This window comes from Dermochelys coriacea, chromosome 14 (genome assembly GCF_009764565.3).
Source record: "Dermochelys coriacea isolate rDerCor1 chromosome 14, rDerCor1.pri.v4, whole genome shotgun sequence".
NCBI classification, from domain to species: domain Eukaryota; kingdom Metazoa; phylum Chordata; order Testudines; family Dermochelyidae; genus Dermochelys; species Dermochelys coriacea.
The window spans coordinates 33,197,694-33,210,637 of NC_050081.1; the positions used below are offsets into that span (position 1 = coordinate 33,197,694).

The window sequence follows — 12,944 nt, forward strand, 5'->3', positions numbered from 1 at the left end:
GAGTCTAGAGACTGTTGCAAAGCTGGTGGTGAAGCAGCAATCAAGTGAATTCGTGACAGAAGTTTCAGTACAACTAGATCCCAGACAGGGTTTATCTTCAACCGCTCCCTGCTTCAGTCAGCTTGTACCTCGACTGAAGGACCCTTGTCAGTGGCAGAGGTTCACAAGTTGTCTTCCAGTGGCTCTGTGGCAAGAATCAGCTACCTCTGAGTTCCAGCAGCCGCCCCCTTTCTGTGACACACTCTCCGCTTCAAGATCATTTCCTTCAAGGGGAGTAGGCCCTACAGGATTCCTGTTTAATGGCAGTTGAGCCCAGAGGAGTTTTCATCTTTTCCTGACTGGGATGGGGATATGCCCCAGAGGTGTGATAATCTAGTTTTATAAAATTTGGGGTAAGTCTAAATTAGATGAACTTCACACCAAAATGTTTTTTGGGATGGTGGGGAAGCAATAGAAAAAGGAAAGTGAATAGATTCACAGAAGTGATGACTAGAAGGGATGACCAGATCCATCTAGTCTGACCTCCTTAAGAGGAAACTGGATAGAAAGAGTTTCTAAGCCTTAATTTTCGTATTGATGATAAATGAGAAATAAAACATAAGAAAAGGAAAACAACAAAAATATGTATATTTCTGTTTAATTTTTAGGCAAAGGAGATATAGAAATTGCTAAGTGTCATTATCTTTCCTCAGACAAAATTTATTTTTTCTATGAAATTGGATTCTGATGTGAGAGTTTGTTTAATTCTTAAAAAGAAAAGGAGTACTTGTGGCACCTTAGAGACTAACAAATTTATTAGAGCATAAGCTTTCGTGAGCTCCAGCTCACTTCATCGGATGCATTTGGTGGAAAAAACAGAGGGGAGATTGATATACACACACAGAGAACATGAAACAATGAGTTTATCATACACACTGTAAGGAGAGTGATCAGTGTTTAATTCTTGTCGGCTTTCCCCAGCCCTTAGTGTAAAAACTGCTCTACAAACTTTTTAATGTTAAGTGCCAGCAATCTGGTTCCATTTCGGTTTAGGTGGAGCCCATCCTTCCTGTATAGGCTCCCCCTTTCCCAAAAGTGTCCCCAATTCCTAATAAATCTAAACCCCTTTTCCCTACACCGTCATCTCATCCATGCATTGAGACCCTGCAGTTCTGCCTGTCAGTCTGGCCCTGCGCATGGAACTGGTAGCATTTCAGAGAATGCTACTGTGGAGGTCCTGGACTTCAATCTCTTACCTAGCAGCCTAAATTTGGCCTCCAGGACATCTCTCCTATCCTTCCCTATGTCATTGGTACCTACACGTACAATTCTGGTGTAATACTTAACCTGTTTTTGTTTGTTTGTGTGTTTGCTTTTTTATTATTATGTCTTTGGTTGGGGGATTACAGTAACTTGATAAAATGTGGGGAAACACTAAATTGGAGAGATTTCACACCAAAATTTAATTTGAAAAACTGATAAGCAATAGAGTCACAGAGTTTAAGACCAGAAGGGACCTCTGGTCCCTCTCTTCTCTGATGTCCTGAAGAGGTTGATTTCTCTCAGCCTTCACTGTTGTACTGATGAAAAATAGAAATAAAACATAAGAAAATGGAAATGCCTTACAAAAATACATTTTTATTTCTCTTTTACTTTTTAGACAAACGAGATAAAGAAATAAGTAAGTGTCATTGCCCTCCTCTCATAAGAAACTTTTTGTATCAATTTGGATCCTCATGTGGAAGTTTGTTTAATTGTGGTGGAGGTGTTTGTTTTCAAATGTAACTTTTAAAATTGTTGCAATAAGAAATCTTTTGTTTGCTTGCTTTTTATTATTGCAATCATTCCTTTTGGTGTGTATAGGCGTTTGTTTTGTAATGTAACTTTAATAAATGTGGGGAAAGACTAAGCTGGATGAATTTCACAGCAGAAGCTAGTGTAAAAAATTGATAAGCAATAGAGTCATAGAGTCACAGAGTTTAAGACCAGAAGGGATGATGTCGATCCTCTAGTGTGACCTCCTTAAAAGGAGATTGAATAGAAATAATAATTGCTCAGCCTTAATTTTTGTATTGATAAGAACATAAGAACGGCCATACTGGGTAAGATCACAGGTCCATCTAGCCCAGTATCCTGTCTTCCGACAGTGGCCAATGCCAAGTGCCCCAGAGGGAATGAACAGAACAGGTAAGCATCAAGTCATCCATCCACTGTCGCTCATTCCCAGCTTCCGGCAAACAGAGGCTAGAGACACCATCCCTGCCCATCCTGGCTAACAGCCATTGATGGACCTATCCTCCATGAATTTATCTAGTTCTTTTTTGAACCCTGTTATAGTCTTGGCCTTCACAACATCCTCTGGCAAGGAGCTCCACAGACTGACTGTGCGTTGTGTGAAAAAATACTTCCTTTTGTTTGTTTTAAACCTGCTGCCCATTAATTTCATTTGGCAACCCCTAGTTCTTGTGTTCTGAGAAGGAGTAAATAACACTTCCTTAGTTACTTTCTCTGCACCCGTCATGATTTTAGAGACCTCTGTCATATCCCCCCTTAGTCATCTCTTTTCCATGCTGAAAAGTCCCAGTCTTATTAATCTCTCCTCATATGGCAGTTGTTACATACCCCTAATCATTTTTGTTGCCCTTTTCTGAACCTTTTCCAATTCCAATATATATTTATTGAGATGGGGCGACCACATGTGCACACAGTATTCAAGATGTGGGCATACCATGGATTTCTATAGAGGCAGTATGATATTTTCTGTTTTATCTTTTCTGCCCCTTTCCAAATGATTCTCCAACATTCTGTTAGCTTTTTTGACTGCTGCTGCACATTGAGTGGATGTTTTCAGAGTGACTCCAAGATCTCTTTCTTGAGTGGTAACAGCTAATTTAGACTCCATCATGTTATATGTATGCTTGGGATTATGTTTTCCAATGTGCATTACTTTGCATTTATCAACACTGAATTTCATCTGCCATTTGTTGCTCAGTCACCCAATTTTGAGAGATCCTTTTGTAGCTCTTTGCAGTCTACCTGGGACTTAACTATCTTGAGTAGTTTTGTATCATCTGCAAATTTTGCCTCCTCTCTGTTTACTCCTTCTTCCAGATCATTTATGAATATATTGAATAGAACTGATCCCAGTACAGAGCTCTGGCGGACATCACTATTTACCTCTCTTCATTCTGAAAACTGCCCATTTATTCCTACCTTTTGTTTCCTATCTTTTAACCAGTTACCAATCCATGAGAGGACCTTCCCTCTTATTCCATTACAGTTTCCTTTGCTTAAGAGCCTTTGGTGAGGGCCCTTGTCAAAGACTTTCTGAAAATATAAATACACTGTATCCACTGGATCCCCCTCTTCCACATGTTTGTTGACCCCCTCAAAGAATTCTAGTAGATTGATGTGGCATGATTTCCCCAACAAATTATGTTCATCTATGTGTCTGACAATTTTGTTTTTTACTATAGTTTCAACCAGTTTGCCCGGTACTGAAGTCAGGCTTACTGGCCTGTAATTGCCATGGTCACCTCTGGAGCCCTTTTCAAAAATTGGTGTCACATTAGCTATCCTCCACTCATTTGGTACAGAAGCTGATTTAAATGATTTAAATTTTACAGACTACAATTATTAGTCCTGCAATTTCACATTTGAGTTCCTTCAGAACTCTTGGGTGAATACCATCTGGTCCTGGTGACTTATTACTGTTTAGTTTATCAGTTTGTTCCAGAACCTTCTCTAATGACACCTCAATCTGGGATAGTTCCTCAGATTTGTCACCAAAAAAGAATGGCTCAAGTTTGGGAATTTCCCTCACATCCTCAGCCATGAAGACCGATGCAGCAAAGAATTCATTTGGTTTCTCCGCAATGGCCTTATCCTCCTTGAGTGCTCCTTTAGCATCTCAATCGTCCAGTGGCCCCACTGGTTGTTTAGCAGGCTTCCTGCCTCTGATGTACTTAAAAAAAATTAGCTATTACTTTTTGAGTCTTTGGCTAGTTATTCTTCAAATTCCTTTTTGGCCTTCCTAATTATATTTTTACACTTCACTTGCCTGAGTTTATGCTCCTGTCTATTTTCCTCACTAGGATTTAACTTCCACTTTTTAAAGGATGCCTTTTTGCTTCTCACTGCTTCTCTTTGTTGTTTAGTCACAGTGGCTCTTCTTTGGTTCTCTTACTATGTTTTTTAAGTTGGGGTATGTATTTAAATTGACCCTCTACTATGGTGTCTTTAAAAAGTTTCCATGCAGCTTGCAGGGATTTTACTTTTGGTGCTGTACCTTTTAATTTCTGTTTAACTAACCTTCTCATTTTTATGTAGTTCCCCTTTCTGAAATTAAATGCTACAGGGTTGGGCCGCTGTGGTGTTTTTCCTGCCACAGGGATCTTAAATTTAATTATATTACGGTCACTATGACCGAGCGGTCCAGCTATATTCACCTCTTGGACCAGATCCTGTGCTCCACTTAGGACTAAATCAAGAATTGCCTCTCCTCTTGTGGATTCCAGGACTAGCTGCTCCAAGAAGCAGTCATTTAAGGTGTCAAGAAACTTTATCTCTGCCTCCCGTTCTGAGGTGATATGTACCCAGTCAATTTGGGGATAGTTGAAATCCCCCATTATTATTGAGTTTTTTATTTTAATATTCTCTCTAATCTCCCTGAGCATTTCACAGTCACTATCACCATCCTTGTCAGGTGGTCGGTAATATATCCCTACTGCTATATTCTTATTATTAGACCATGGAATTACTAGCCATAGAAATTCTATGGTACAGTTTGGTTCATTTAAGATTTTTACTTCATTTGATTCTACACTTTCTTTCACATATAGTGCCACTCCCCTACCAGTACGACCTGTTCTGTCCTTCCGATATATTTTGCACCCTGGTATTACTGTGGCCCATTGATTATTCTCATTCCACCAAGTTTCTGTGATGCCTGTTGTATCAATATCCTCATTTAATATGAGGCACTCTAGTTCATCCATCTTATTATTTAGCCTTTTAGCATTGGTATATAAGCACTTTAAAAACTTGTCACTTTTTAGCTGTCTCCCATTACATGATGTAATTGAATGAGACTGTTTTTCATTTGATTGTTTCTCATCAGATCCTACCTGTATTTTATCATCTTCCATCCTCTCCTCCTTACTAGGACATAGAGAATCTCCATTAGTAGATCCTCCCCTAAGGGAAAGGAGTACTTGTGGCACCTTAGAGACTAACAAATTTATTAGAGCATAAGCTTTCGTGAGCTACAGCTCACTTTTTGTCTCTGTCCGAACCATATAGTCCTCTGCACCTGTCGGCTTTTTGGCCTCAGGACATCTCTCCTATCCTTCCCTATGTCATTGGTACCTACATGTACCACTACCACTGGCTCCTCCCCAGCACTACACATAAATCTATCTAGATGTCTTTAGAGGTCCGCAACCTTCGCACCAGGCAGGCAACTCACCATGTGTTTCTCCTGGTCATCACAAACCCGGCTATCTATGTCTTTAATGATCGAATCGCCCATTACTAATGCCTGTCTCTTCCTAACAACTGGAATTTCGTCCCCTGGAGAGGTATCCTCAATGCGAGACGATACCACATCATCATCTGGAAGGAGGGTCCCAACTATCATCATAAAGAGAAATAAAACATAAGAAAAGGGAAACTCCTAACAAACAATATGAGTATTTCAGTTTAATTTTCAGGAAAAAAAGGTACAGAAATTGGTAAGTGTCATTATCCTTCCTTCAACAAGAAAAATTTTATACCAGATTGGATCCTCATGTGGGCACTTGTTAATTGGTGTGGAGTTGTGTGCTTTTAAATTTAACTTTTATAATTTTGTTGCAATTTTAAACCTAATTTTTTTTGTTTACTTTCTGGCTTTTTATTATTACTCTGTTGCAGGGAGTATTGTAACTTAATAAAATGTAGGGAAAGACAAAACTGGATACATTTCCCATGAAAATCTAATTTGAGAAATTAATGATCAATAAAGTCATAGAGTCACAGAGTTAAAACCAGAAGGGACCACAGGATCCTCTAGTCTGACAATCTGAGGACGAGTTTGATATTTCTCAGCCTTCACAGTCATATTGATGATAAAGAGAAATAAAAAATAAGAAAAGGGAAACACATAACAAAAATATGTATTTATTTCTCTTTAATGTTTAGACCTACGAGATAAAGAAATAAGTAAGTGTCATTATTCTTCCTCTGACAAGAAATATTTCGTAGCAATTTGGATCTTCATTTGGATACTCATCTTCAGTTTGTTAATTGTGGTAGAGTTGTTTTCTTTTTAATTTAAGTTTTAAAACTTGCAATAGGAAACCTTTTTTCATTTCTTTGCTAGCATGCTTTTTTCTTATTTTTATTATCATCTTTTGGGAGAGTGTACAGGGGTTTGTTTTGTAATGTAACTTTATAAAATGTGGGGAAAGACTAAAGTGGATGACTTTTCCCACCAAAAGCTAATTTGAAAAACTGATAAGCAAGTCATAGAGTCACAGAGATTAAGACCAGAAGGGATGACCAGATCCTCTAGTCCAGTGGTCCCCCAAACAGTGGGGCAGGCCCCCTAGGGGTATGTGGAGGAATTTTTTTTTGGTGGGGGGAGCTGTGCAGTAGGGCCCTGGCCAGCCTCTATGGGGGGAAGGGAAGGAATGCCACCCAGCCCCGCTTTGCTCCCACTCCAGCTCCAGCCCCAGCAGCAGCTCCACTCCGTCCTCTGCTCCACCCCCAGCCCAGCTCTGCCCTCATTCCCTCTCTGCCCCCAGGCCAGCTCCACCTCTATTCCCAGCTCTCCTCTTATCCCAAGTTCTTTTCCCAGCTCCGCTTTCAGCCCAAGCTCCTCTGCTGAGCCAAGTGTGCAGTAATGGGGGGACATGGGGAGGTGTTGCACACAAATTTCATTACTGGTAATGGGGGGGAGGGGGCAACAGGAAAAGTTTTGGCACTGCTGGTCTAGTCTGACCTCCTTAGAGAAATAAAATATGAGAAAAGGGAAACTCCAAACAAACAATATGTGTATTTCTGTTTAATTTTTAGGCAAACTACAGATAGAAATTGGTAAGTGTCATTATCCTTCCTCTGACAGGAAATATTTTGTACCTAATGGGATCCTCATGTGGGAGCTCGTTTAATTGTTGTGGAGTTGTTCGCTTTGAAATTCAACTTTCACAATTTTGTTACAATATGAAATATGAAACCTTTTTTTGTTTGTTTTCTTGCTTTTTATTACTATTCTTTTTTGGGGGGGGGTAGTGTAATTCTGTAAAATGTGGGGAAGTGTTAGACTGGATAGGTTTCACACCAAAAACTAATTTGAAAAACTGATAAGCAATAGAGTCATGGAGTCACAGAGTTTAAGATCAGAAGGTAGCACTGGATCCTCTCATCTGACATCCTGAAGAGGAGGTTGATTTCTCTCAGCCTTCACTGTCATATCGATAATAAAGAGAGATAAAACATAAGAAAAGGGAAATGCCTAACAAAATATATATTTCTCTTTAATTTTTAGACAAACAAAATAACGAACTAAGTAAGTGTCATTATCCTTCCTCGGAAAAGAAACTTTTTGTACCACTTTGGAGTCTCATGGGGAATTTGTTTAATTGTGGTGGAGTTGTTTGCTTTTAAATTTAATTTTTAAAATTGTTGCGATAGGAAACCTTTTTTTGTTTGTTAGCTTTTTATTATTATTAGAATTCTTTTGGAGGGTGTGGGGTTGTTTTTTAATGTAACTTTATAAAATGTGGGGAAAAGCTAAACTGGATGAATTTCACACCAAAAGCTAATTTGAAAAATTGATAAACAATACCATAGTAAAGTAGGTAGTGGAGAAAAAAATATGGGCCTGGAGGAATTGTGAGAAGGCACTGGAGGACTGTCAGCTCCTGAGATGGTTAACCTCCCTCCACATTGCAAAGTGGGCAGAATGAAAGTGGTACCTGGGCTACAGCCTATACCCAAAGTCTTGCCAGCCAGCCTGGGTGTAAAGCACCACCAAACTTGAGTCAGAGTATTTGTGCTTTTGCAATAAACGGATTGGGGCAACAGCCAGGTAAGATCCTGGGCTAACTCTGCAGTGAAGTTCCACCCTGGGAGAGAGACACACATGCAACCCAGTGGAGGTTCTGATGAACTTATAAATTTCTTTTTCCCTTGGTGTATTAGTTTGTACAATATTGAATCATGCAATACTTGTTCAGATCAGCTCTCATCTCTAATCATGTGGTTGTTTTTAGGGTGGAGAAGATCTGTGGCACCTATAAAAAAAGGTAATTAAAGATCATATTTAATCAATGTCCCAATATCAGTTCCCATGAGGCAATGTGCCTCTTTTTCCTTGAATGTGGGAGTGGACGTGATTGTTCAGGGTAGACCTCCCCAGCACCCTGCATTTCACGGCTCATCACAATGTGAGACAGGATTTGTGCCTATGTCCTACCACACCATAATGAACCTACATCATATTACATCTACTCTTCCTTCCCCTCCACCGCCTGCATGTGCACTTCACCTTGCAGAGATCTGTGTCAACAGCTGCCACTCACTGTACAGATCCCATGGGACATGCACCTCCACACCCATTTCTCCAGGGGGAGTTTGTTTTATCTCCCTGTGCTGATGGCCGATCTCCAATTTCTCTCTGTTTCTTCCTTCATCTTTTCCCCTCTGAAGAAGGCCAGGAGCTCTGCAGTGATCTCACGCTGATGGGGTGAGCAGGGACTGTGTCTGTGTGTGACCCTTGCTCCTGTCTCCAGCACAGGAACAGAGCCTTGATCATAGACAGGGATCTTCTGGCTCCATTATACACATCTGGGGAGCTCCTGTGATCAGAGCTGTGAGCTTGTCTCTTTACTCCTGTCTCCATCCTCCATGATCTCAGCATTCTCCTGTCTCTGGTAAACAGGACGTCACTTTAGCCTCCCCATCAGTAACATGACCCTCTTCCTCTTTCCACCAGCCACCTATTCTACACCTCCCCCACAGTGGCAGATTAGCCACTTGGCCAACGGGGCCTGTGCCCAGAGGACTTGACCAATTGGGGGCCCATGAAAAATGGGTGCCACTGTGCCCCGACCCGCTTTGCCTATGTGGCACTCCTGCCAGAGAGTGGGATCAGGGTTTGGGGTCTTGCCCCACTCCACCCAGCCGGCATTCCACCTGGGCAATGGGGTCGGGGTGCGGGGGCTTGCCCCACTCTCCAGCTGGAGCGCCAGGTGGGCAGAGCAGGGTAAGCCCCCGTGCCCCGACCCCATTTCCCCAGCAGATGGGTGGAGGGGGCGGGGGGACTTCAGGGAGAAGGGGTGAGGCGGGTCCCCACTTGCTGGAGCCCAGGGCCCCACAAAACCCTATTCCACCCCTGCTCCCCCCACACTTGTAGCTTCTGCCTCATTCCACCATGAACCCCCTTCCCTTGTGTTAACCCCTCCCTCCCTGCCTCATGCTCACCTACTTTTGTGCTGTGACTGCTGCTGAGTGACATTCTGGGCAGGTTCAATCCTGGTACCATGTGGCCTGTTGCTGTCCGAGCTATGACATTTCAGAGCAGGCCGGGTGCAGTGGGGAGGCCCCATAGCAAAGTCTAGCATAGGGGCAGCTAGGACACAGTGAGATTTAAGGTGGGGAGGGGAGCTCCCTCAATATTCACTGAGTTGTGCCATCTGCTGGGGCTCCCAGAGTCTCTAGTCCCCTCCCCGAGGAGAGGTGGGGACAGGAGGGGAAAGATTCTGAGTCTCGGGCCTGGACCAGCCGATAGTTTCACCCTGTCACTGGCCCGTCTCTGCCAGGGGAGTGACTCTCCCCAGCCCTGTGCGGAGATCTCAGAGCTGAGGGGTAAATCCTGGAGGAAGGAGATTCCCTGATTCACTCTCCAGCTGGGGCAGGTTCTGTCACTGACACCATCAAACCTGCCCCCAGGGCCGAGCTCTGCCCCAAACGCTCTGATTCTCTCTCTCCCCAGCGAATGTGACTCTGGATCCAGACACGGCTCATCCCAAACTCGTTCTGTCTGAGGATCGGAAAAGTGTGAGATGTGGAGACACCCGGCAGGATCTGCCCGACAACCTTGAGAGATTTGACATTGACCCCTGTGTGCTGGGCTGTGAGGGGTTCACCGTGGGGAGACATTCCTGGGAAGTGGAGGTGGGGGGTCAAGGAGTCTGGGCTGTGGGGGTGGCCGGAGAATCTGTGAAGAGGAAGGGACATATCAGCCGTAACTCTGAGGAGGGGATCTGGGCTGTGGAGCAGGGCTGGGCGGGTCAGTTCCAGGCTCTCAGCTCCCCTGTGACCTCCCTGCCCCAGCGCCGGGTCCCCAGCAGGATCCGGGTTTGTCTGGACTGTGACTGGGGGCAGGTGACATTTTTCGATGCTGCTGATGAGGCCCCGATCTTCACTTTCCCACCGGGCTCTGCCTCTGGGGAGAGAATCCGACCCTGGGTCTGGGTAGGGTGGGGATCCCAGCTCAGACTGTGTCCCTGAGACTGGGGACTCTGAAATTAGCATCTCTCGCCTCACACACCCCAGTGTCTATGACTCTGGAGGACTCCCATCGACCCAGCCCCTGGCTCCTGATCTCTATGACCCCCGGCAGCTTCTGCCCCTCCCTGCAGCCCCAGAGATGGAAGGGGGTGAAGAACCCCTGGGGCTGCAGGTGGAGCAGAGGGGCCCTGAGCGGCAGAGGTGGGGGCTGGGCAGGGGGCAGAACTAACAGCCGGGCTGGGCACAAGCAGATGTGGGGGTGGCAGGGACACAGAATGAATCAATCAGGGTTTGGGGGGGTTGGGGAGAAGCTGGAAGCTCTGCAGCAGCAGGGAGTGTTTTCTACAGATCTGTGGGATTAGATCTCATTGGGGTCTCCCAGCCAGAGCTCCTGCCACAGGGGCCCAAGTCACCTTCCCTTGTAACAACGGGAGCGAGAGCCGGCAACACTAATTGTCATACATATGGGGGATGGGCAGGGAGAGTTCAAAAATCAGAAGATAAAGCAGGATACGCTATATATTGTTTTGAGCCCTCATGTTTTGGGGGGTCAATTTCATGATTTTTGGTTCTGACTCATGATTTTTAAGTTGTGGGGTTGGGCAATACTCTGAGAGTCACGGGTTGGGGCGGGCAGGGTTGGCTGAAGCAGAGGGAACAGAGGAAGGAAAAGGAAAAGATAAACAAAATAAACAGAGAGTCCGGGAGAGAGGGTGAAAATTAAATATAAAAACAATGAAAGGAAAACACTCTGAAGAGGCAATGAGAGCAGAAGGGATAAACTCCGGGGAAAGAATGGAGAACATGAGGGGGAATGATCTGTGACAGGGATCAGAGGAGAGTGGAAGACACAGAGAAATAAACAGGGATGGGAAATGAGTGCTAGAAAAATGGTGAGTCAAAATGAACAGTATGACAGAGAAGGGAGAAGAAAAGGGACCGAGATTTATAAAACGTCACTGAAAGTGCGACTGTCACTCGTAAATTTCATATGTTACTTCCTTGACTTTGTTGCTATTTTAGTTTCATTAAAAATAACTGTTCCCAAAATCTGTGGGTCTGTTTTCCAGTGCTGTGGGTATTAAAGCTGCTTCCCAACTCCTTTGCACTCTGAAGGATATTTACAGTAAATAAAGCATGAAAGAGAATTCTGATTTGTTCCTTTTGAATGTTCCAGCTGCAGTTGTTAGGGGTGGAGTCGTGGGATTTGCTTCCCTACTTGGTTGTGTCCCCCCCAGCACCAGCAGGGAATACACCGGCATGTTGCTCTGATGAGAGCTGGGGTTTTGCTGGGCTATGTTGCTTTCCAGCCTGCGCTCTGTCCCTTGTGCTGTCCATCAGAGGAGTGAAGTTTTGGAATAGCCTTCCAAGGGAAGCAGTGGGGGCAAAAGATCTATCTGGTTTTAAGATTCTACTCGATAAGTTTATGGAAGAGATGGTATGATGGGATAATGGGATTTTGGTAAGTAATTGATCTTTAAATATTCAGGGTAAATAGGACTAATCCCCTGAGATGGGATATTAGATGGACGGGATCTGAGTTACCCAGGAAAGAATTTTCTGTAGTATCTGGCTGGTGAATCTTGCCCATATGCTCAGGGTTTAGCTGATTGCCATATTTGGGGTCGGGAAGGAATTTTCCTCCAGGACAGATTGGAGAGGCCCTGGAGGTTTTTGGCCTTCCTCTGTAGCATGGGGCATGGGTGACTTGAGGGAGGCTTCTCTGCTTCTTGAAGTCTTTAAACCATGATTTGAGGACTTCAATAGCTCAGACATAGGTGAGGTTTTTTGTCGGAGTGGGTGGGTGAGATTCTGTGGCCTGCGCTGTGCAGGAGGTCGGACTAGATGATCAGAATGGTCCCTTCTGACCTTAGTATCTATGAATCTATGAATCTATAGCCATGTCAATCAGGAATTCCTCAGCTGGGCTCTGTGGAGCGGGGGGCTGAACACATGGTGCTGACTCTTCTGTTTCCAGAAGTGTTGAATTTATTCAGAGGTGGCTAAAGAGATATGAACTATGCTGTTCACATTTCTTCTGCCCATCAGCAATTGCTGTGGTGTCCACGGGGGGGTTTCATGGGATGGGACCTGCTCCCAGAGACAGTCTCTGGGGGTTTGCCTACACTAGGGTGCAGGTTTCTTTTTCTCTTTGTACAATCTGTGTGTAGACAAGGCAAGTGGTGGTTTCACTTCAGTGTAACTGGTCAAGAAGAATTCTGTGGGCGGGGGGTGCTTGGGAGGGTTATCGATCACCTTGAATAGTTACACTGAGGTGAAAGGTTTCAGAGTAGCAGCTGTGTTAGTCTGTATTCGCAAAAAGAAAAGGAGTACTTGTGGCACCTTAGCGACTAACAAATTTATTAGAGCATAAGCTTTCGTGAGCTACAGCTTACTTCATCGGATGCATTTGGTGGTTTTCCACCAAATGCATCCGATGAAGTGAGCTGTAGCTCACAAAAGCTTATGCT

The 12,944-nt window shown here is 44.1% G+C and overlaps 1 protein-coding gene across 3 annotated transcripts in view; it reads left to right on the forward strand.

Annotated features, from left to right (window-relative positions):
- Window positions 1–12,944, forward strand: part of LOC119843336 (butyrophilin subfamily 1 member A1-like) — a 1,931,986-nt gene that overhangs the window by 13,214 nt on the left and 1,905,828 nt on the right. Inside the window, exons 6-9 of one of the 3 annotated variants that reach the window (XM_043496872.1) lie at window positions 1,640–1,660; window positions 6,160–6,180; window positions 8,235–8,267; window positions 9,956–10,846. The exons of 1 other annotated variant lie outside the window; for it this stretch is intronic. In XM_043496872.1, the coding sequence (XP_043352807.1) occupies window positions 1,640–1,660; window positions 6,160–6,180; window positions 8,235–8,267; window positions 9,956–10,473 (593 nt within the window). In that variant the 3' untranslated portion in view covers window positions 10,474–10,846. Of the gene's footprint in view, window positions 1–1,639; window positions 1,661–6,159; window positions 6,181–7,035; window positions 7,057–7,507; window positions 7,529–8,234; window positions 8,428–9,955; window positions 10,847–12,944 lie in introns of those variants that run through there. One more of the 3 variants, XM_043496875.1, reaches the window with a different exon arrangement.